The following is a 24,898-nucleotide window of genomic DNA, read 5'->3' as shown; positions in this document are numbered from 1 at the left end:
ACAGGCGGCGCCTCTCACCTAGTCCCTCCGCGCGGGCTTCAGCAGCAGCTACCGGGGCTCGGTCCCTCTGACCAGGCCACGTCTCGGCAGCCTGTCCCAGGCCGGCCGCCGCTTCGGGAGCGATGACCCAGCGCGGAGAGCCAGGGCCGAGGCGCCCCGCAGCCGGGGCCCGGGGAGGGAGAACCGGGGCCTCAGGCACGGCTCAGGCCTGTGGCTCATAAGGGGTTAACGAACGGCAGCCCGGGCGGCGCGCGGCTGTAGGCGCCCTGGGCTGGCGGGAGAGACCGGCCAGTCGAGACCCTCCTAACCGCCTCCGCTCATCGCCGCTGCCCGGCCTGTGCGCAGCCCTTTAACACCTCCCCCGCCGCTCGCTATTGGCAGGACTGCCACGGAGGGGGCGGGCGCAGGCGGTATTCGGACCCAGCCCGCCAATGGGCGCTCGGGCTGCGTCCGGCCTCTTCGTGTCACGTGACCGGCGTGGCCCACTGAGAGCCTGATGGGGGCGGGGCGGCGCCCCATCCCCGGGGCCGCCGGCGGTTGAGCGGTTCCGGGTGCGCGCGAGGCTGTGACCGCGGCGGGTGAGTGGCTCCCGCCCCGATTCTTCTAGCCGCGGGCCCCACCCGCCCCCTCCTCCTTCCGGGCGGGGCTCGCTTGCCTCCGAGCGCTGCGGCGGCACCGGGCCGCTCGGGGTGGGGAGCCGAGCGCGGGCTCGAGTCGTCCGCCGGGCTGTGGCCCTATGACATCACCATGAGAGAGTGGGACGTCATCTCGCTGGTCCCCCGGGGTCGTTGTGTGGTCACCACGTGGTGGTGTTCCCCTCTTGTCGTGGGGTGCGTTGCTATGGTGGCTCCTGCTGACGTCACACTGGTGGTGGTGATGTCACAGGGGGTGGGTTATCCTAGCTAGAGAGTAGTGGTTGCTGTGATGTCACTGAGCGGCCCGATCTCCATCTACGCCCAGATTGGTACTGCGGGAACTGTGGTGTGAGGTTTAGGTAGTTCTACACTAAGGCCAAATCAGGAACGCCCAGCCGGCTTGGAGAGAGTTTGCACCAAAGCTTGTAACTAAATTTGCTTAGGAAACACCACCTCTGTGTGAGCGTTGTCAGAAGTTCTTGTGTACGGCCATGAAGTCTGAAGAGACCCATAGTTCTAGTCTGACCTCCCTGTATATCATGGGTCCTAAAATGTCACCCGTCACCTCTGTAGTGCGCCCACTAATTTGTGTTTGGCTAAAGTACATCTTCCAGAAAGGAATCCAGTCGACACTTGAAGACAATCCAACACTTCACTTTTTCTAATGGTTAATAATGCTCCCTGTTAAAAACGTGTCTTTATTTCTAATGGTTAACCATATATAAATTGTTTCCTGTTGCTTTTGTTAGCCTCCAGTTTGGGAACAGGTTTTTCAAAAAGTGCATAATGGACTTTAGTAATATTAAATAATCTCTCATCACATCTAAATCATGATCGAATTTTGCTGTTAATTACTCAAAATATAAGAGTTCTTCCTTGACTATCTTTGTGGTTATTGCTTGTTTATGCCTAATCAAATTCTGCTTCAATTACTGCTACCTTCTTCTCGGTCTTCCTGATGCCCCTATTATCTTTATAGAGCCTGTTCAAAATACTGTTACTGAAAACTCTCCTTCTTGTCATTCAGTCCATATTACCCCTGTCTTCTAAATTAATTCACTAGTTTCTCTTTTCCCAGCATACCAAATTCTGACTTCATGTATTGAGTTCTAGGCCCTTCATAATTGCACTGTCTGAACTTGAGACCTTCTCTTGTATTGCATTTCCTCTGATCTATCGATGTCTGTCTTGAAGCTTCTGTTTCACTATGTCCAAATTTCTCCCATCTTCTTTCTTTGCCTCCTTACTTGTTGCTTGCTATGCTTGGAACAGCCTCTTGTTCCCTTTGTGCCAAATTACCATTGTCTTAGTTAAAATGCCTCCAAAAACTAACTCATAAATGTTGCACACGGGAACTGAGTTATATCTTAATAAAGAAGACATACTTTAATTGTGTCATCAAGATATGGACATAACTTAATGTTTATTTTTCCTTTCACCATCCTTTCATGTTTGCTGCTCATTTGTCAAACGTACTTAGGTATCTATATAGCTCCCATCACTAGAGTGTTTATCACTAGATTGTAAGTTCTTACAGGCAAGTGTTATGAACAAGTCAGAAGTAGGACATAAAAGCTGGCTAGTGCAATGTGGCAGCTTAACAACAGACCTCTTAAGTCTCCCATACAACTTGGGATGCTCCTGTTTTTGAGTGCACCCTTGTGGGGTCCCAAGCAACTGCTAGTTTCACCCAAGTGAGGGAAGCACTCTTGGCTGTGTCTCCATGGTTAGTCTCCTTTATGCAGGATCTCTGTGGCTAGAGTGCTTTAGGACATTAGTTGGAGTTCAGCCCCCAATGTGCTTGCAGCTGTAAAGATGGCTAGAGTGGTGCACTGTGGTGGTGGAGAGACTGAAGTTCATGCTTAGAGGAGAGCTGGAAAAGAGAATGTAGGAATTTAGACGGGAGAAGGGGATGGGGATAGGAACTTGTGGGGAGGGCAACTAGAACAGCTAGAATGGGAAAACTTTAAGAGGGTACATGTGGAGCTGGAGGTGGCGTTTGGGGGGAATAACGGGGTATGACAGGTATAACAATTTGTAGATTTGGTGTGGAAGTGAAGTTAAAAATCGAAAGATGTTTATGGAGATTGCACTGCTTTGTTTACAGCATAGGACATGCAAACTGGGGCGTTGTAGTGCTGGTATAAAATCTGCAGCTTTTCAGATCTACAGGTGTGTAAATTTACAGTGTTTAAATGTATGTTGTTACATAGCTTAAGCCCAACATCTATCTTCCTCTATATTATTTGCAATCTGGAGAAGAATGTCCAGGTTTTAATTACTGTAGCCTTGTTCTTAAAATACTGCTTTGTTCAAGTATTTTTAAAAAAAATCCCTATTTATGAGGGATTCCAACAAAATGTATGTTCTTCCTTTGATGCTTCAGTGGGTCACCAGTACTCTTTCCAGTGCTCAGTTGCATCCATGCTTAATATTATGGTAGGGTGGATGTAAAGGAATAGCTAATGGTTAGAAATGTATTTATGAGGTAACCCATCTGCAGCCCTCCTGCTCATTGTCATTTCCCTGGAGAAGAAATATGTCATCTTATGCCATTTAACATAGGGAGTATTTCTCACAAATGCTGTCCCCAGCAAGCAAACTGCAAGCCTGGGGACAAATGGGGCTATTCCTACATCTGTCTATAGCGCCATTCAATTGTGCTGATAAACAAAACTGTCATAGTATTTACTTCCTAAAGTTAATTAGGGATGAAATGAGTTAATATACACAGAGGCCAAAATTAAGTATATGAATCTTTTTAAAAAAAATAAATTAGGGCTGTCAAGTGATTAAAAAAATTAATTGTGATTTAATCGCATTGTTAAACAATAATAGAATACCATTTATTTAAATATTTTTGGATGTTTTTCTACATTTTCAAATATTGATTTCAATTACAACACAGAATACAAAGTGTACAGTGCTCACTTTATATTTATTTTTTATTATAAATATCTGTGCAGTAAAAAACAAAAGAAATTGTATTTTTCAGTTCACCTCATACAAGTACTGTAATGCAATCTCTTTATCATGAAAGTTGAACTTACAAATGTAGAATTGTGTACAAAAAAAACCTGCACACAAACACAAAACGGTGTAAAGCTTTAGAGCCTACAAGTCCACTCAGTCCTACTTCTTATTCAGCCAATCACTAAGACAAACAAGTGTGTTTACATTTGCAGGAGATAATGCTACCTGCTTCTTGTTTACAATATTACCTGAAAGTGAGAACAGGCGTTCGTACGGGACTGTCGTAGCAGGCATCGCAAGATAATTATGTGCCAGATGTGCTAAGGATTCATATGTCCCTTCATCTTCAACCACCATGCTGATGATGGGTTCTGCTCGATAATGATCCAAAGCAGCGCAGACCGATGCATGTTCACATTCATCATCTGAGTCAGATGCTACCAGCAGAAGGTTGATTTTCTTTTTTGGTGGTTCGGGTTCTGTAGCTTCCGCATCAGAGTGTTGCTCTTTTAAGATTTCTGAAAGCATGCTCTACACCTCGTCCCTCTCAGATTTTGGAAGATACTTCAAATTCTTGGGGTGAGTGCTGTAGCTATCTTTAGAAATCTTACATTGGTACCTTCTTTGCGTTTTGTCAAATCTGCATGAAAGTGTGCTTAAAATGAACAACATGAGCCAGGTTGCTGTATAGCTCAGTGGTAGAGTGTTTAACTGCAGATCAATAGCTCAGTGGTTTGAGCATTGGCTGCTAAACCCAGGGTTATGTGCTGGGTCATCATCCAAGACTGCTATAATAGGAAATACATGGTGTAAAAGAGCAGGAGACATACTATTCTCCTCCAAGGAGTTCAGTCAAAATTTAACACTTTTTTTTTTTTTTTTAAACAAGCGTCATCAACATGGAAGCGTGGCCTCTGGAATGGTGGCCGAAGCATGAAGGGGTATATGAATGGTTAGCATATCTGGCACATAAATACCTTACAATACCGGCTACAAAAGTGCCATTCAAATGCCTGTTCTCACTTTCAGGTGACATTGTAAATAAGAAGCAGGCATTATCTCCCGTAAATGTAAACAAACTTGTTTGTCTTAGTGATTGGCAGAATAAGAAGTAGGACTGAGTGGACTTGTAGGCTCTAAAGTTTTACATTGTTTTGTTTTTGAATGCAATTATGTAACAAAAAAAATCTACATTTATATGTTGCACTTTCATGATAAAGAGATTGCATTACGGTACTTTTATGAGGTGAATATACTATCTCTTTTGTTTATCATTTGACAATGCAAATATTATTAATAAAAATAATAATATAAAGTGATCACTGTACACTTTGTATTCTGTGTTATAATTTAAATTATTTGAAAATGTAGAAAAACTTCCCAAAATATTTAATAAATTTCAATTTGTATTCTGTTGTTTAACAGTGCGATTAAAACTGTGATTAATTGTGATTAATTTTTTTTGAGTTAATCACGTGAGTTAACTGCGATTAATTGACAGCCCTAAAATAAACTATTTCATGACATCTCTGTGCATTCAGTACCTTATCAAAACATAACTGCTAATAAACATTTGTATAAGAGAGGGTAAGTATCAGTCTCGTTAGCAATGAGAACTATGCCCATGAGGTCAGTAGGGTTAAACATGTTATACGCTAGTGGTGAACCTAGCCCAGAGTTTCACTGTTCTTAGTCTCACAATTTGGCAATTCTAAATGCATTAGTGCTGGCTAGTTGTTGGAGTTGGGACTACAGCATTACTGAATTGCTGTGTACTTGGCTAACTGCTTAACCTCGCTGAATATCTGCCAGTTTGTAAAAGGGAAATATCGACCTCTCAGGATAGTGTGAGCTGTGTATCTTTAATACAGTAACTCCTCACTTAATGTTGTAGTTATGTTCCTGAAAAATGTGACTTTAAGCGAAATGATGTTAAGCGAATCCAATTTCCCCATAAGAATTAATGTAAATGGGGAGGGTTAGGTTCCAGGGAAACTTTTTTCACCAGACAAAAAAATGTATATTTTTTTATATATACACACAGTATAAGTTTTAAACAAGCAATTTAATACTGTTCACAGCTATGATGATTGTGAAGCTTGGTTGAAGTGGTGAAGTTAGAGGGTGGAAGAGGGTGGGATATTTCCCAGGGAATGCCTTGATTGTAAATCAGTGGTTCTCCAACTTTTGTACTGGTGACCCCTTTCACATAGCAAGCCTCTGAGTGCGACCCCTCCATATAAATTAAAAATACTTTTTTATATGTTTAACACCATTATAAATGCTGCAGGCAAAGCAGGGTTTGGGGTGGAGGCTGACAGCTTGTGACCCTCCATGTAATAACCTCATGACCCCCTGAAGGGTCCCGACCCCCAGTTTGAGAACCCCTGTGCTAAATGATGAACTAGCACTTGGCTGAGCTCTCCAGGGTTAACACTTGTTAATGTAGCCTCTTACTCTACAAGGCAGCAGGAATGGAGGGGAGGGGAGATAGCATAGCAGACAGAGACAGACACACACCTTGTGTGTGGGGGAGAGAGAGAAATGCACACTGCCCCTTTAAATAAGCTGACCCACTCTTAAGTGCATTGGCTTTTCAAGTGGATCAGGAAGTTGAGAGAGCAGCTGCTGCCCCAAGCTCTCTCTGTCTCTGTTCCCACCCTGCTCTGTATGGAGAAGAAGGGATAAGCGGGGTGTAGGAGCACGGGGGGAAGGGGAACACCCTAACATTAGCCCCTCTTCCTCCCCACAGCAAGCAGGAGGCTCAGGGAGCAGCTCCAAGGCAGAGGGCAGGAGCAGCACATGGTAGTGGGGAGGAGGGATAGCTGCAACTGCTAGCCTGCTGGCAGCTGCTGCACAGGGAACTTAGGGGAGCGGGGAGCTGATGGGGGGCTGCCAGTCCACCCTGGTTCCAAGCCCCCACCAGCTAGCTGCAACAGGCTGCTCTTCCTGCAAGCAGTGGGCAAAGCAGGCGGCTGCCAAACGAGGATGTTAGAAGGGAGCATTGCACAACTTTAAACAAGCATGTTTCCTAATTGATCAGCAACCTAACAACGAAACAACGTTAACCGGGATGACTTTAAGTGAGGAGTTACTGTACTTAATATCTGGATGAATATATTATTATATAACAATATTCTGATGCAGTAAAAATGTTTTAAATTATTTAAACCATTTTAATTAGCTGTGCTGTAATTTTTTTCCCCTCCAAAATATTTAACAAAGCTTAGGAAGCAATATGAAATTTTACACTGATTTTTAAATAAGTAATAAAATTCCAATAAAATGACTAGGATACTCCAACTATTGGTTACATAAATGATTATTTAAACAAAAAAATAAATTTATTAAAAATTGATAAACTATGTTAAGGCCTGAATGTATTATAATGTATTAATCAATTTAATAAAAATATGAAGCAGAAAATGTTTGTTGAAGTTTTAAAGAAAATCAAACTTCTGTATTGGTAGAAGTCTTTGGATAAGCACCTGGAATAGGAGTATGTTGAAGTGCTAATCCAGCTTTTGACAGCAGTAGCCTTTTCTACAGGTGCAGAGAAAATATTTTCTTTTCAGTTTATTCAACCAGGTCAGTTCAATGGCTAGTTTATTCAAATTTAAGAAACCAGTGGCAGTTGAAAAAGCAGGAAAGCTTGTTTTCCTCTTCCACTATATGAATAAAAACTAGCTGTCAGATGATGAGATCCACTAGTTTAAAAATCCTGAAGATCATTGTGACCAGAAACAATCAATTAAATCCACTAGTTACAGGTAATATTTCCTTTGTTTAATAAATCAATTAGTTTTAAATGCAGAACATGTTTTGATAAACTTACTTTTTTCTTATATATCCAGCATACCCAAGATAGTTTTATTTAACTAATAAAGGAATGAATTGTGGTTTTTGTGCATTTTCAGTTGAATTCTAATTTAAGCTTGACACAAATCATGAGGAAAAATTAATCTAGTAAATAAGAACTGCATAAGTCACCAGTCTCTAGTGTAAAAATTAAGAATATGAAATGTGTGTTAAGCTATAGAATTGCTTAAATAAATATTATTACTCCTGGGTGAATTCTGCATCACGTGTGCATGCAGAATTCATGTCCCCTGCAGATTTCTTTGCTTCCCTGCAGAAAATGATGGGGAAGTAAAGGAAAGTTGAAGAGTTGTCATGCACCTCTCCCAGGCAGCATGGGTGCCTTGTTTCCATCGCCCGGAACAAGCTGGCAGAGAGGTAAATCACTGTGGGGCTGGGGATGCCCATGGGTGTAGTTTGTTGAGGGGGGAGGCACTGGGGAAGGAAGAGGTGTGAGATAGGGTGGGGAGGGGGATGTGGGAATGAGGGGCAAGGGAGAGGAAGGGGGGTGGGATAGGGAAGAGACGATGGGGAAGAGAGATGGGATGGGGCAGAGAAAGGGAGTGGGGAATGAGGGAGGGAAGCAGGAGCCCGGCATGCAGCATCCCCTCCGCAGCAGTAGCTGGGGCTTCCCCATTAAGCAGACCCATCGAACCCCCACCGTGATGAGCCCCACCTACTGCACCCAGTCTGCCCCCAACAAGCCCCCCGGTTCCCCATCCCACCAAGCCCTGCTGTCCCGGCAGCCTGACCCCTCTGCTGAGCCTTTATTCACTTTAGTAGTATGTAGGCTGCCATTAGTCCCAATGTCAATATGAGCTGTATACATACATTGTGTTGGTCTGTTGTTATTCTTTCCACTCTTGTTCCAAAGCTACAAGTTCATCTGAATTATGTGTACAGAAATGGCCTTGTTACATATACTAAATATACCCTCCACCTTTTGAACTACCTGCTGTTTTAAATTAAATTTTGAGAGATGTTGATCTTGATTAATGTGTACAGTGCTTTGCAGATGTAAAGCCATAAGTGTTGATTAGCTTTGATGTTCTGTGCCTGACTCCTGAAAACTACTTCCTGCTGTCAGTGGAAGCTCATACATTAGGTACCTAAACAACCGGTTTAAATTTTCCATAATCATTCTGTAAGCATCAAAACTTTATTCATCTTCTGAGATTGCAATAAATGACCAACACTAGTTTCTTCTAAACTAGGTGAACCTAGAGATCCTGCTGTACGCTGATGACCAAGGCTTGGTCTATGCTTAAAATTGAGGTCAAGCTAGCTACGTTGCACAGGTGTGTGAAAAATCCACATCCCTGAGTGAGGTAGCTATGCTGACCTAACACCCAGTGTAAACACAGCTGGGTCAATGGAAGAATGCTTCTGTCAATCTAGCTACCATTGCTTGAGGAGGTGGTGTTGCTGCACCATGGGAAAAATCCCTTCCGTCATTGTAGACTGTGTCTACACTATGGGATTATATCAGCATAGCTACAGTGCCATCGCTGTGCCAGCATAAGCCATGGGTACACAATGTCGACTAACTGTGGTGGCTCCTCTTGCTGTCATGGTTTTTTAAATACCTTGTTTGTATCTTGGCCTCCTGGGAATAGGAAGTTTTTATGGAATATAACTGAGGATAAAAGATGGAAATTTTTTCTTATGGCATCTTTAAATTACTATTTCTTGGGAGCATTCACTTAACAGAACAGTACATCCATTCTTTTTTGGTAACACAGGTACGCTTTTTACCATGACTTTCTGTTTACAAGTAAATTACATTTTCTTGCCTTTCTATATGGCTATTACTGAACTGTATGTGAGCCCTTTCATTGCCTACTACCCTAAGTAGAAACACAGATATATTTATTTGATACACAACTTGGTATCTGTGTGTCTGTTAAGAATGCTGTATAGATCACATACCTGATGCAACCTCAAAAAGCCAGGAAACAGTAGGCAGGCTGACAAAATATATCATTTAGTCTTCCCTCTAGAGATGCCACATACCACAGACAATGAATCTCAACCAAATCTCTGCCTTAGTCGGAATGCCAGTCTTCCAACACCCTCTGCCCTAAACTCCCACCACCAGAGACCAGACTCTTCTTCTGACTCTCCTGTGCTGTACAGTTCTGGGAAACCACACCCAGGTTTGTGAAAGGAGTTGCTGAAAGGGTGCCACAACACTATCAGGGCTGACTTAAGGCTATGGTGTGTGGTGGATGTGGTATTAGTGAAGTCTGGGTCTTTGGGTGGAAGAAAAGCCGGTATCTACGGTGCTTTTGAGGCTTTGTCAGGCATGTTATGTAGCAACCTTAATTGATATGCACACTTTATCAATTTTTCCAGTCCTTCCATTTTTTAAAGGATCTCAGCAGCAGCAGCTCTTCATTTCATGACAGTTTCTTTATGAAAATGCCTCGCCAGCTTAGCAGCTGGGAACTTTGACAAAGTCCTGGTTTTTATGAATGGAACTCCTGATAGCAAATAAAACATGCTCTTTATAGTTATCTAATATTTTCTTCACAACTGTAAGTACTGGAAACACTTCCTTAAAAAGCAAAGTTTGAGATTCTGGAGCATCAGTGCCGCACAGATTTGATGATCGTAATCAGAGCAGATATGTTATGGATATAATGTCAAATAAAAAGATCATAAACTTAAAATAACTTTCCCTTTGCTAAAATTTACCATAGTCAAACTTCAAATCTCAAATCAGTAACTTAGATGGGCTAGAAAAATTGTCTCCTCCTAACTAATTTATAATCTTAAATGTATGTAAATACTTGGAAAAGTTCATTTTTACTCACATTATGGGCTGTAAAATGGAAGATGCAAAACTCAATCCCTGCTTAAGTGGAAAAAATAACCTAATGTAACATGGATCTTCTGCTGTTCTTCATAAAATGCTTTTTGCATAAATTTGCCTGAACTGTTTTCAGTGGGAAAAAATTACGTAACATTTACATGTGGTTTTACCTTAGGGTGAGTCCTCTCCAGAGTTTACTTTTGGATGAAAGCATGCTCTCTTTCCAGTAGAAGATGGTGACCCTGGAGTATGATCATGGAGAAGGGGATGAGTTCAGTGGAAGTGTTACCTTCCAAATCATCCCAGGTTACAGCTGTAAAGGTGATGGTGAAGGAGCATGAAACAAAATTGATCCAAAAAGGGAAACCAGTGGGATTTGTGCTTGTACATGCAGGTAAGATTCCAGAAGTTGAGAGCTGAGGTGTTTTTTTAAAATTTGTAGTAAAATCCTAAGTGAGTTATGCAAACTTCTGTGGCTGTTTCTGCTGTGAGTGAGAGTTCTAATGCTAACATAATGGCCTGGATTGTCCTCCAGGATTCATGTGCACAGAGACCCCTCAAAGTCATTTCTCCCTTTCTGTGCAAGGAAGAGTGTGTGCCATCTGTGTCAGATTTTAATGTATGCCTCAAGAAGGTTCTAAGCCAGGGTGTCTACTACCTTTTAAAATTTGGAGCTGGCAGGCTAGCTCTACATCTTGTGGATCCCTTTCTGAAACCTTTCTGAAATCAGTTCGGGAATTTCAACCAGTCCTCAGTAACCCACCTATTTTGGATACCTGAGTGGGGTTCTTGCAGATGGTCGGGCTGCATGAAGCTGAGTTATTTTCTCAGGAATAGGGTGTGGGACTAGAGTGTCAAGCTAGTCTGTGAGGGGTAATGATGGAGCGCAATTAAAGCATGGCCCATCTCCCTATATGGAAAGCTGTGAGCACTGTAATTGAAGAAGAAAGCTTCAGTTATAACCCTTCCTTTTTATTAGTTGCTTATAACTTAAATTCCTTTTTGGCCTGACTTCCCATGTTTGGTTTTGGTACAAGAAAGAACTCTTTAGTGCCTTTTTGCTAAGCTTGAACAAAAGCTATTTAGTTACACATTTGCACATTTTTAAGAGTAACATGCCAGTACTTCTGGCTCAGTGCAGTTTCCTTCTTTCCTACAGGTTTGCTGAATTTAAGTTAGGGTGGGTTTGGAGAACAAGGGACTTTTTGGGGATAGTCAAAGGTGGAAGGAGCATTTCCCATTCTTCTGTCATCCAGCATGCAGAGGGGTTCAGGCCGGTTTCCTGGCACTTATCCATGCTATGGGATGAGATAACTGCAATTTAATAACCCATACATGTAGGGCTGGCATTGGGCTGTGGGAAAGAGCTACATGACTTGTCTTGTGCACAGACTTTCTACCATGCTTTGTCAGCACTACTCAATTGATGGATTGGAAAGGGGGCATCAGTTGGGTCATATCATGTTGTCTGAGAGATCAGCTAAATTATGGGACTGTTAGGACTTTATTGATATTCAGGCAGTGGAGAAAGGAAGCAGTTTGCTCCTTGTTCCTCTTTCTTTACCTTGCTGCTTCTGTGACTCCTGCTTTCAGTCCTGTTGTGCAGCTTCCTGCCCATCACTCAGCTACAAAGCAGCTCCTTTTCCCCATCACATGCACAGTACTCTGATCCAGGCTGGAAAGGCAATGTTTAAAGGGGCTGTGTATTCAGCTTCACAGACTCTTCCAGCTGTGCTGCCTCAGGGCTGAGCACTGTGCAGTTCATGCATGGTGTCCTCCACACCAGCACCAGTCCCTTCAGCCAGCTGCCCTTACAGCACCCAGAAACATCTTACTGTTTCTTCTGTGACCCTAATCCCACAATGCTTTGTGGCTACAAGGGATGGTAGAATATGTTGGGTAATGGGATGACTCTTTGGGTTACAGCATAAATGCCTTAACTGTTTTGCTACCTGATCACATGGTGGTATGCTCTCTCAAGCACAAGTGTTGTGAAAAAATAGGCTAAATGGTGATCCCAGCATGCTGTCTAGGTGAAAACTTCTTTAGCACGGTTTGACATCCTGACCGATTGCCTTGGTTGATGCTTTATTCTTATGTTGTGGGGATAAGGGAAAAATTTTCCTGAATTTGTGGGTCCAATTTAATAAAAGAAAGGAAGTGAGCTGGAGATGTGTGAAGGGAAAAGGAGCACTTTAGGGTGGTTAGGCCAGAGGAAACACTAGATTTATGTACACCAAGATTTTTCAGACTTGTAAATTACCAACGTTTACGGTTATACCAGGTGTCTCTTCCACCTCCATTGATGCTGCACCCATTGGGAAATTAAGGTTCCAAAAACTTCTAGTATAGTTAGCGTTGTAGAGAAAATTAATACATCTCTACCCCGATATAACGCAACCCAATATAACACAAATTCGGATATAATGCAGTAAAGCAGCGCTCGGGGGGCGGGGGGGAGGGATGCACGCTCCGGCGGATGAAAGCAAGTTCGATATAATGCGGTTTCACCTATAATGCGGTAAGATTTTTTTGGCTCCCGAGGACAGCGTTATATCAGGGCAGAGGTGTAAATTTAGTTCCTTGATACTACAAGGAATCTTGTTAAATATAATGGCAGGTTCATCTTTAGCATTTGTTTCTGGACCATAGTGTGAAGTGAATTATTTGTATTACCATAGCTCCTAGTAGCCCCGGTTAGGGTCAAGGACCCAATTATAATAGAAACATGGAACAAAGAATTATCTCACCCCAAAGAGCCTACCTTACAATTGCAGCTGATTAAAGCAGCCTGGTGATGCTTAAAATGCTCGAGGAGCTAAAAATAGCAATGTGTGTTTTTTAAAAAAAGAATAAGACCTTTAAGGTGAGCAAATATGTGCAGGACACCTTGCTCTGAGCCAGTGTTTAAAGACCCTGCTTGTACTGTCTTAAGACCAAATGGACATGTTTAATATGCTGCTGCTGCTTATGGTGTATTTCCTCCACTATTGGTGTTAGTTTAGTTTTTGATAAACTAAACTGGTTGTTTAAAACAAGCTTAAGCACAGACAGTACTGAAGAGGAGGAAGTGGGAGCTGGGATGAATATCATAAGTAACAAAAGAAAAAAAGTATCAGAGGGGTAGCCGTGTTAGTCTGGATTTGTAAAAAGCAACAATGAGTCCTGTGGCACCTTAAAGACTAACAGATGTATTGGAGCATGAGCTTTCGTGGGTGAATACTCACTTCGTCAGACGCATGGGACATTCATCTGTCTGACGAAGTGGGTATTCACCCACGAAAGCTTATGCTCCAATACATCTGTTAGTCTTTATGGTGCCACAGGACTCATTGCCTTTTTTTTTCTTTTAAAAAGCAACAATTTGCTAGTATTAAATGTTAAATTACTATAAGCCTATGGCTTCCATTGCTGATAGTACTTGTAGTGGTTTTCTAGACCTGTGGAGGCAGGAAGGAGTGGGGTTAGGGTATGGGCAGAGAGATGCTTGGAGTCAGTTTGGGGAGGCAAGGAGCAGGAACAAAATGGAGATTGAAAACGAGAGTAGTAGAAACATATTCCATGTAATCATTCTCAAGAAACTGGGTCTGGCAGTCACAGAGCAGAAGCAGTAGTTTTAAAAAAAAGCTAGTGCAGGTATCAAAGTGGAAGGAGGGCCAACTCATGTGATTGAAGATACAAAAGAAAAAGTGGAGCACGACTCTTAAAAACCATAGCAATATTTTTTTTTGGTGGCTTAATATAGTGACAACTGTCATGTCTGAAACTCTCCCGGAATAGGCAAAACTAGAATCTCCCAATGAATATTTAGAGGGTCAGAATATCTATGTAAAATACTGGGACTTGTACCTCTCCACTTATATCAATAGTGTAGATGACTGTCAGTGGCAATACTGGATTATTTTTGAAATGCTTGAAAGTGTTAATCTGTGATGGAACTAGATCAGTGGTCTCTGTTTTATAAAATGACACAGAGTTATGTACATCTGAGTTAAGATGCAGTTGTCAGCTTGTATTGTAATTCCTGGTAAAAACACTATCCCAGTATATTAGTTTGAATGCTTACCGTAAGCTCTACTTAACTTTGTTTTTCTGTCTTTAATAATAGGTGCAGGTTATCATTCTGAATCCAAAGCTAAAGAATACAAACATGTTTGCAAAAGAGCCTGTCAAAAGGTATGACTTCCCCAGTTCCAAACTTTTTTCTTTAAAGGATCAACAGGCTTCTAACAAATTTGAGTTCACTAGAGTTCAATTTATAAAAGGTTTTAGGGTCTAGTCTCTAAGGTTTTAATCTGTTTTGTGAGAGTTATGGATATTATTCAGAAGTGCATAAAGTGTGTTTGCATGAAGTGTTTATTTTAGGATTCATTAACACTGTCCCCTGGATACAATTATGTACTGAAGGGCTGACATTTCTGTGGACAAAAAAAGAAATAGCAATAAAAAAACAGGAACCACTGTGCACTCCATAAAGGAAGAATGGTAAAAACTTTGACAAGTGTGATTTGAATAACAGATCAATAAATATTATTTCATAATCCCCCAAAGGATTATGGTTTGTACTATACCTCTTTCACTTGCACAGAAACTACGTACACATTCTCTCTCCTTCAAAGGGCTGCAATACACATGGATTATTAAAAGAAAAGAGTGATGGTTCTCTGCTCATGCAACAATTTTGGTTCCAGGGCTTGCTCCAGGTACACATAGAAATTGTGTTTTTCATTTCATATCATGATTCCAAATCATGTTTCCATGGTATCACTTCTTGCTACTTGAAGGTTGGCTGGCAGTCACTGGTCAGGACTATATACACCTAGTATGTGTAGCCTGAGACAACAGCTTATTTATGGAAGATCCATCCCCCTATGACCTGGATATTTAAATGGTGAATTTGTAGTGATCTTATTGCTTTTCTCCATAAGGATATCAGAAACTGTCATTTGGCCAAGATACTACAACATGTCTGTGGCAGAATTTGGAATAGAACATGAGAAGAGTTTATTAATTCTTCCCGTTAAGTTTAGGACAAAAGTGGAAGCATAAGTGAATGTAGTTTGTCTCTTAGTTATTCGAACAGCTGCAAATTGAATATTGTTATAGAATAGATATATTGATTTAAATTCAGTAAGTGTGTGAATGAGAACAAGCTATAGGTGGCAGTGCATCTGCTCATGCTAGCAGTAACTTTGTCTACTTTTGTGTAATAGACGAAGTATTGTCAAACTGGTACTGGTGTCTGTTAGTAAAGGCAGTAAGACTTGTGCTGCATATGAATTATACAATGTGTGAAATAAAAATATGCATTGAGGACTCTGACAGTTAGACCTTTGCCAAAGCTACCATTGTTAGAGGACATAATCACTACATCTACAAAAGCCAGTTGTTCACTTGTTGCCATTTCCAGTACAACTAAAGTCCTAGCATACAGCCTTGTTTATAGAGCTGGTTGCAAAATGGAATTTTCTGTCTTGTAAAAAATTTCAAACGTTTGAAGATTTTCACCTGAAACTGAGATGATGAAAGCTCAAAAACTAGATTTTTCACAGGAGACAAAACTGTCAAACTCCATTGCAGGAGAAATGAAATGGAATTTTTCAGCTTGCTCCCTGAGGAGCCCCAACTGGCTGGTCTGCTTAGCTTTCATCAACATTTTTGATAGAATGAGCACATTGCTGTGGAATATCTTGGTTCTGTCAAGTCAGTATCTTCCACTGGAAATTTTTTGACCAACTCTGCTCAAGTTCATTTTATTTATTCTAGTTTCTGAAAAAAAGTGTTATCTTAAAATTTACACATCTTTAATCCAATTAGCCCCATCAAATATTAATGTTTTTTCCCTAGTGTAACTTAATGCTTGTTTAATGAAATGCTGTGTGTTTACAGTTTGACTTAGATTTGATTTTAACATAACCATTCAAATGGGAATCTTAAGGTCTAGGTAGCTGGATATATAGAAAACTACATTTACCTTTGGCCTATATATTAAATGTCTTATAGATTATTGCTGGTGTAGAGATTATCAGATTCTTTTGTAAAAAGACTGTTGAAATTGGAAGTGACGTGCAAAATATCTGAATACTTGCAGATATAAAATCACTTTTCCCTGATTGTATGGTAACATCTCCATTAAAAAGTAACCCTCAGTGCTTTGATGGAAGATTTATATGGCTGACTTTTTCAGGGGAGTCTGAAGGAGTTAGGTGTCTAAGTTTCATAGGTTTATTTGAAAATCCCACTCATCATCTCTAAATACCAATCTCACTTTGTAACTTACAGAGTTTCAAAGCATGCAATATCAGTACAGTTTGAGTAGTTTAACACTGAACTTCAGCCCTACCTGGTATCTCTGTTTTGTGATACTACTTTTCCACTTACTTGCCTGAGTGATAAATTTGCTTGCTGTTGAGGATAATGCTAATGATAACTTGAGATTCCATTTGGTTCCTTGAGCTAGGTAGCCAACATAATGTTTGAGTAAGAACAAACAGCATAAGATTTGTGCCGCAACTAAGGACAGGTCTACACAATGGGGTTAAGTCAACCTAAGTTATGTAGCTTAGGTTGATTTATTTGGTGTCTACATGGCGCTGGGTCAATGGGAGAAACTCTTCCGTTGACGTACTTATGCTTCTCCTTCCGGTGGAGTACCGGAGTCGATGGGAGAGGATCGCTGGTCGATTTAGTGGGTCTTCACTAGACCCACTAAATCAACCTCTGGTGGATCGATCGCCGCAGCATCGATCTACGGTAAGTATAGACATGCCCTAAGAATGCAGCCCTCATTAGTTCTTGTGAGTTCACTGAGGGAATTTGCTGTGAGTAGAAGTTTGTTCTACATTTTTGTACAGTGTGGATCTGGGAAATTACTACATGGCTCCAAAAGTTTATATCTTTTTAGTGCCAAACTTGAACAAAGATCATCAGTTGTTTATTTTGCATTTATGTTGCTAGGCTTGGCAGAGTTTGTTTTATTTTTTATAATTTCAAAAGTGATTATTTTAAGCATTTTAATATTTTTAATAGGTTTAAATTTTCACAATTTCAGAAAGTTGGGGGTGGGTCAGATAATTATTTGATGACAGTAGATGGAGAGAATGAAAAAATTAAAGCTTTGTAAATTGTCAACATCACATGTCAAAATATACAAAATAAATATCCTTAAATCAAATTCTAAGATGTTCTCAAGCAACATTTTTCTTACTGTGCTTATCTGTAAATTTCGATTATCATTGATGGAAATATATTTTCTTCAGTTGGTGTCTATATGGTGAAATTAATGTTTACTGACATTTAATGATTAAAAATCTAATTCTTTCAAATGTGTGTGTTGCTAACATCTGGACAAACTTACTCAATGGTACAACTAATCATTTTAATGGCAGCAACTCAATATGACACAATATAATTCAGGGTTGGTTTTTTTGGTGTCAGAGCCCTATCATTAGTTCAAGTGTGGGGGAGACATATGTTACTATAAAATTCAACCGTAAATTTTTTTTGCCAAGTGCAATGTGGTTTCATGATGCCAGAACAATAATATAATGTATTCAAATCTTGTAAAGACTTTCTTCTCTCACAGTGCCTTTTGTCTTATTTGTCCTCTTAGGCTATGTCTACACTGGCAGTTGAGCAACAAAACTTTTGTCATTGTGTGTCGCTAAAAGCTGTATAGTGTAGACAAAGCCTTAGATTGGAATTTTTTTGTGGCGGGGATTCTGTCTCAGTGCCAAGAAAATCATTAGAACTATCCATACAATAATTAAATCCAAACTCATCAACTAAAAATTCTGTTTCACAGGCAATTGAAAAACTTCAGGCTGGTGCTCTTGCAACTGATGCAGTGACTGCGGCACTAATTGAACTAGAGGTACTTCTTATTTTTAATTCAGGAATTAAACCAAGTGAACATGTTATTGCCATATATCCCAATTCTATATAAAGCTATACATTTCAACTTGTAACTTACAGAGAATACTCTTTCAGTGCTTTAAATAGACCTATCTGTGCAAAAGTAAAATTTACTCTGCAATCTGCCTTTGACTTTTTCATTGTCTTGCTTGCCCTTAATGTATTAAAGAGGTTTAGCTGCCTTCCAATATTCAAATTTAATATGTATTTATTATACGTCAGCAGTAATAGCATCAAATTTGTTTTACCAACCACAGTCTCTAATATCTGATAATACTAAAAGTGGAGAATTCCCAGCAAATGCAGGATAGATTCGCTCTTTGGGCTTATCCATTTCTGACTTCTTCCTATCTTATTAGACACAACCCACTGATGGCTTCTGGGATGAGATAAATGATGCTCTGATCACTTCTGTTCATTACAGAGCCCATAACACATTAGATGGTCCATATTTCAGCCTTATTTTCCTGGTGAAATTTCACATTGAGTACTTACTTTCTACTTTGCTTGATAGTAGATGAAACGAAACAAAACCTCTACAACTTCAGTCAAAGTTACTCTTAACTCCCTCTCCTTTAAAGCTCTTGTGTAGTAGTAGTGCTGATGTAGCCACCTCTGGGGTGGCACACATTTCAGGATGAATGATATTATGCATATTTTTCAGTGCGTTTGGATTATTTTAGGAAGGTGCTGTATAAATGTAAAGGTAATTTGTTTCTTATGACAGTCACGAGATCATGTTAAGGTGAATAGTTGTATTGCATTGTGGAGAAGAGGTGGCATAGGTGATGGACATTACTTCATTTACATTCTGTTTCAAAATGGCATATTAATAAGCTTTGTAATAATTAATTATAACTCTAACATGGTTTGTTAAACTTAAAACAAAACCTAATAAAGAATTATTAGGTGTGAGGATGAATGTTAGTGGATACGTCCACAATTAGCCTTATATGTAACTGAATTTAGCTTATAAAATATTCTCAGAACACTCCTTAGAATTCTTCTCTTGATTTAGGATAGCAGATCTTGGTTTAGTATTCTTAGCATCTTTCAACAGAAGAACTAAAGATAAACATTTAAGGCAACTGAAAGAACCTGTCTCTAGGATATATAGTGGGTTTTGCATCACCAAAGATAGTGGCTTTATTTTTATGATCACTTCAGCTAATTTTTAATTTTGTTAGGGAAGCTGTTTCATGGGTGGGAGCATGGAGGTCCAGTACTATGAGCATGAAGAAAACGCATAGAAGTGTTGTGGTGAGCACTGTGAAACAAGTTAAATTTACTCTTTTTTGTGTATAGAACTAGATGCTACTCAGCATTCCAATTTAGCAAGATAAACTACATTTAAAATTTCCTAGTTTATCTGCTTAAGTGGCCTAGAAATTAAAGGTTTAACAAGAAAAGAATATAGGTAGTACATTGCAGGATACACAATTGTGCTTAAATGAATATAGCTTGTTAACAGAATAACTTAAAGAAATTTAGGAAGCATTGACTCTTGATTCTGTTGATGATGGCGTAGTGTTTTGCTTTGGTAGGGTTTTGTATTGGGTTTATTATTTTAATGTACAGGCTGCTGTGTGATTATGTTGGAGAAGGCAAGGTTAGATGTTCACCTTGGACTTGGAGGATGTGACGGGGGGCCATGCCCATTGCTCAATTAGGACAAACTGCAAAGAATGGAACAGACAGTCTTCCCAAACTGTTAGTTATTCCAATACTTAGATTCACCAAGCCAGCAACATAACAGCTTCTGCAATATCTTACTGGTTACCCAGAAGCCAAAAACACAGTTCCTTTAAAGCAATCCAGCCTTTGGGCTCCCACCCAGATAGCCAAGTCAAATATGATGAGGATTATTGAAAATCTTGTTCATCATATAAAAAGTTCTACCAATCCCAAAGGATTGGACACATTACCTTCCAGGTTAATGAATATTTCAGATCTTACCCAAATACACGTTTATAGCCTTATTAATTTATTCTTATTAACTAAGCTAAAATTTATTTAAAAAGGAGGGAGAGAGAGAGAGAACAGGTTAAAAGATCATTATACATACAGACATGAATAGAGTTCTTAGGTCAGTTTCATAGTAGAGATGGTGAGCTTTACAGTTGCAAAAAGTTCTTTAAAATTATTCAGTCCAAAGTTCCAATATCAGGGTGATCCAGAATAGAACTGGAGACCTCAATCTTGTGACTGAAGCTTCTCCTTGTGAATCATAAACAGATTTGAGATCAAAGTATCAGGTCCCAAGATTTTTTTTTTTTTTTTTTTTTTTTTTTTTTGAGATAACTGGCAGCCACTTGACAGCATGCAGTCCTTGGGTTGGACAATAGTGTCTTTGAAGTAACCTCTTATTTCCTAAACATCACCGGTAATTAGCTACATGGATTAACATATGGCAATTGCCTATCTCCAGACATTTACATGTGATTTGCTACATACTTCAAAGAGAAATTAAGACAGTGATAGCACTACAATCACAGTTCCTTTAAATGTTAGTATCTTCTTTTGATCTCTGAATTAACAGAATACAATGATAGACAGGAACTATTTGATTACATTGTTAACCTCTAACAATATATACCTCTACCCAGATATAACGCTGTCCTCAGGAGCCAAAAAATCTTACCGCATTATAGGTGAAACCGCGTTATATTGAACTTGATTTGATCTGCCGGAGCGCGCAGCCCCGCCCCTGCCCCCACCCCGGAGCACTGCTTTACTGCGTTATATCCGAAGTCGTGTTATATCGGGGTAGAAGTGTATATGTAAACACACAAAAACAAACATGTCATCTTCTAATATGTCTCTAAAGGTTGAATGTGGGTCAATTAGCCTGCTGGTTGTGTAACCCTTTCTGGCCCTGTGTCACAGAGGGTGAGGAGGAGGAGTAGAGAGTCAGCATAGTGAGGTTTGATGGTCCTTACTTCTTGTAGAGTTTGTTTCACGGTCTCATACCAGCACCCGAGGAAGCTGTCTCCTTCACACATGAGCTTTACCCTTAAGATAGAAAATTCTATTTTGCTTGATGAGCAGAGTAGTCTATCACAATTTTCCTCCTGGCGTTTATTCAATCTTTTAGATATGTTGGACCCAAGTAATTGAGTGCCTTAAAGACAATGACCAAGACCTTGAACTTGACTTGATATTCTATGGGAAGCCAGTGTTCTGAGTGGAGAACATGTGTGATGTGCTTGTGGTAGTCTGTGTTCCTGAGGGGAAGAGCTTCAGGATTCTGGACTAACTGCAGTTTCCTAAGGGCTGATGGCTTAATACCTAGGTATATTGCTCTGTAAAAGAGTTTTTCTGAATAGAATGCCAACCTTAAACATAGTAAAATGTTTAAAAAAAAATCATTTTATCTGCTTCACCTGCCTGAGAACCCTCCCAGTTTTTGTAACCTTTAGAACCAAATCTTCATTTAAAAAAATAGTCTCTCTCTGTTGCTGTGTGAAACACCAACATAGAAAATTGATATTGAATATAGCAAGTCAACACAATAAACAGAATAGAGAAATTTATTTCCCTCTCTTCCATTTATAGTCATTTTGTAACTTCTGTAGATTAAAACTGTAGTTTTTCATGTAGTCCCTTTAAGAAGTAACCCCATCCCTCTTGTCTTTATGTAGCAAGGATATCACCTTTCCTTAGACAGTGAGTATTCTGATTTAGCCAGAATGTATTGTGAAAAATCTGTATGTAAATTACGTCAAATCGTTAACTTATTTTGCTGTTGTAGTGTTGATTTTAATTATAAGTAGGGCTGTCAATTAATCGAAGTTAACTCACATGATTAACTCAGAAAATTAATCGTGATAAAAAAATTAATCGCGATCAATCGCAGTTCTAATCGCACTGTTAAACAATAGGATACCAATTGAAATTTATTAAATATTTTGGATGCTTTTCTACATTTTCATATATATTTTATTCTGTGTTGTACACTTTTTTTTATTTCAGTTACAAAAACAAAACAATGTAAAACTTCAGAGCCTACAAGTCCACTCAGTCCTCCTTCTTGTTTAGCCAATCGCTAAGACAAACACGTTTGTTTACATTTACAGGAGATAATGCTGTCCTCTTCTTACAATCATAGAAGATTAGGGTTGGAAGAGGAGGTCATCTAGTCCAATCTCTTGCTCAAAGCAAGACCAACCCCAACTAAATCATCCCAGCCAGGGGTTTGTCAAGCTGGCCCTTTAAAACCTGTAAGGATGGAGATTCCACCACCTTTCTAGGTAACCCATTCCAGCACTTCACCACCGTACTAGTGAAATAGTTTTGCCTAATCTCCAATGTAGACCTCCCACTGCAACTTGAGACCGCTGCTCTTTGTTCTGTCATCTACCACCAATGAGATCAGTCTAGCTCCATCTTCTTTGGAGCCCCTTTTCAGGTAGTTGAAGGCTGCTATCAAATCTCCCCTCATTCTTCTCTTCTGCAGACTAAATAAGCCCAGTTCCCTGAGCCGCTCCTCATAAGTCATGTGCCCCAGCCTCCTAATCATTTTCATTGCCCTCTGCTGGACTCTCTCCAATTTTTACCACATCCTTTCTGTAGTGGGGGGCACAAAACTGGATGCAGTACTCCAGATGTGGCCTCACCAGTGCCGAATAGAGGGGAATAATCACTTCCCTTGATTTCCTGGCAATGCTCCTACTTTTGTAGCTCGGTATTGCAAGGTATTTACGTACCAGATATGCTAAACATTTGTTTGTCCCTTTGTGCTTCGGCCGTCATTCCAGAGGACATGCTTCCATGCTGGTGACATTCGTTAAAAAAATAATGCATTAATTAAATTTGTGACTGAACTCCTTGGGAGAGAATTGTACATCCCCTGCTGTTTTACCCGCATTCTGCCATATATTTCATGTTATAGTAGTCTTGAATGATGACCCAGCACATGTGGTTCATTTTAAGAACACTTTGACTGCAGATTTGACAAAATGCAAAGAAGGTACCAATGTGAGATGTCTAAAGATAGCTGTAGCTACTCGACCCAAGATTTAAGAATTTCAAGTTCCTTCCAAAATCTGTTCAGGACGGGGTGTGGAGCATGCTTGCAGAAGTCTTAAAATAGCAACACTCTCTGATGTGGAAACTACTGAACCCGAACCACCAAAAAAGAAAATCAACCTTCTGCTGGTGGCATCTGACTCAGATAATGAAAATGAACATGCGTCGGTCCACGCTGCTTTGGATTGTTATAGAGTAGAACCCGTCATCTGCATGTATGCATTTGCCCTGGAATGGTGGTTTGAAGCGTGAAGGGACATATGAATCTTTAGCACATCTGGCACATAAATATCTTGTGATGCCAGCTACGACAGAGCCATGAGAACGTCTGTTCTCACTTTCAGGTGATATTGTAAACAAGAAGTGGGCAGCATTATCTCCTGCAAATTTGTTTGTCTGAGCGATTGGCTGAACAAGAAGTAGAACTGAGTGGACTTGCAGGCTCTAAAATTGTATATTGTTTTATTTTTGAATGCAGTTTATTTTGTACATAATTCTGCGTTTGTAAGTTCAACTTTAATAATAAAGAGATTGCACTATAGTACTTACATTAGTATATTATATTAGTACTATTTCTTTAGGTTTTTTTACAGTGCAAATACTTGTAATCAAAAATAAATATAAAGTGAGCACTGTACACTTTGTATTCTGTGTTGTAATTGAAATCAATATATTTGAAAAGGTGGAAAACATCCAAAAATATTTAAATAAATGGTATTCTATTGTTGTTTAACAGTATCAGAGGGGTAGCCGTGTTAGTCTGGATCTGTAAAAGCAGCAAAGAATCCTGTGGCACCTTATAGACTAACAGACGTTTTGCAGCATGAGCTTTTGTGGGTGAATACCCACTTCTTCGGATGCATCCGAAGAAGTGGGTATTCACCCACGAAAGCTCATGCTGCAAAACGTCTGTTAGTCTATAAGGTGCCACAGGATTCTTTGTTGTTTAACAGTGTGATTAATCATAATTAATTTTTCTAATCGCTTGACAGCCCTAATTATAAGACTGTATGAACAAATTTTTTCAGCCGAAGTACAAAGAACCTTTCTAATGTGCAACAACAGAATAAAATCCTGAGTATTGAGTCTACTTCCCAAACTCTGAAAGCTATAGAATAAATTATAGCTCATTGCTCTTTTTCCAGTGGTCTAGATATTTTTTTATTCTGTGTTTCACAAACTTTCTCTTCAGAATTTTGGAAGATCCAACTATCTTTTTAGGCAAGTGTCACAAAAGATGGATTTTTCCCAGTTCTGCTTAGTTACACAACTCCTATTACATGGAATTCCAGCCAGTCCAAGAGGCATCACTTCAAAGAGTTGCTGAGGAACAAAATTTGCTCTTGATCTTTTATGAGTGAGCTGACAGTTTGCTTGTGGTATGCTGGCTGCTTTTTCTATTTTTGCAGCCTCTAAGTGGAGCAAGAACAGTCCGTCTCTGCGTGACTGCATGAACATCTCCAATGCAATAAATTCCATGATTAAGATAAAATGTTAGCAGTTATGTGGGCAAAGTAGCGTACATGTACAAACTAACGAACAGCAGCTAACTGTGAATGCCGTTCATATAACCTAATACTACACTGCTGAATTTTATAAAGTATCATCCGTCATATTTGGCAACCTGATCATGGCAGCATGGATGAATGTATTTCCCAGAATTTCAGCGAGCTGC

At 39.9% G+C, this 24,898-nt stretch overlaps 1 protein-coding gene across 12 annotated transcripts in view; it reads left to right on the top strand.

Moving 5' to 3' along the window:
• The first annotated feature begins 493 nt into the window (after positions 1-493).
• Positions 494-24,898, top strand: part of TASP1 (taspase 1) — a 150,805-nt gene continuing 126,400 nt past the window's right edge. For 4 of the 12 annotated variants that reach the window (XR_005596833.1, XM_039532158.1, XM_039532150.1 and 1 more), the window contains exons 1-4: positions 500-578; positions 10,457-10,675; positions 14,390-14,457; positions 18,086-18,154. Coding sequence is in view for 10 of the 12 variants with exons in the window: in XM_039532158.1 (XP_039388092.1) it covers positions 10,531-10,675; positions 14,390-14,457; positions 18,086-18,154 (282 nt within the window). In the remaining 2 variants the exon portion in view is untranslated. Of the gene's footprint in view, positions 579-2,746; positions 2,808-7,717; positions 7,845-10,456; positions 10,676-14,389; positions 14,458-18,085; positions 18,155-19,409; positions 19,456-21,836; positions 21,862-24,898 lie in introns of those variants that run through there. The other 8 variants (XM_039532155.1, XM_039532157.1, XM_039532152.1 and 5 more) reach the window with 8 other exon arrangements.

Source organism: Mauremys reevesii, linkage group 3, assembly GCF_016161935.1.
Source record: "Mauremys reevesii isolate NIE-2019 linkage group 3, ASM1616193v1, whole genome shotgun sequence".
NCBI classification, from domain to species: Eukaryota; Metazoa; Chordata; order Testudines; family Geoemydidae; genus Mauremys; species Mauremys reevesii.
The sequence above is the reverse complement of the archived record's forward strand: the minus strand, read 5'-3'. Positions and strand labels throughout refer to the sequence as shown.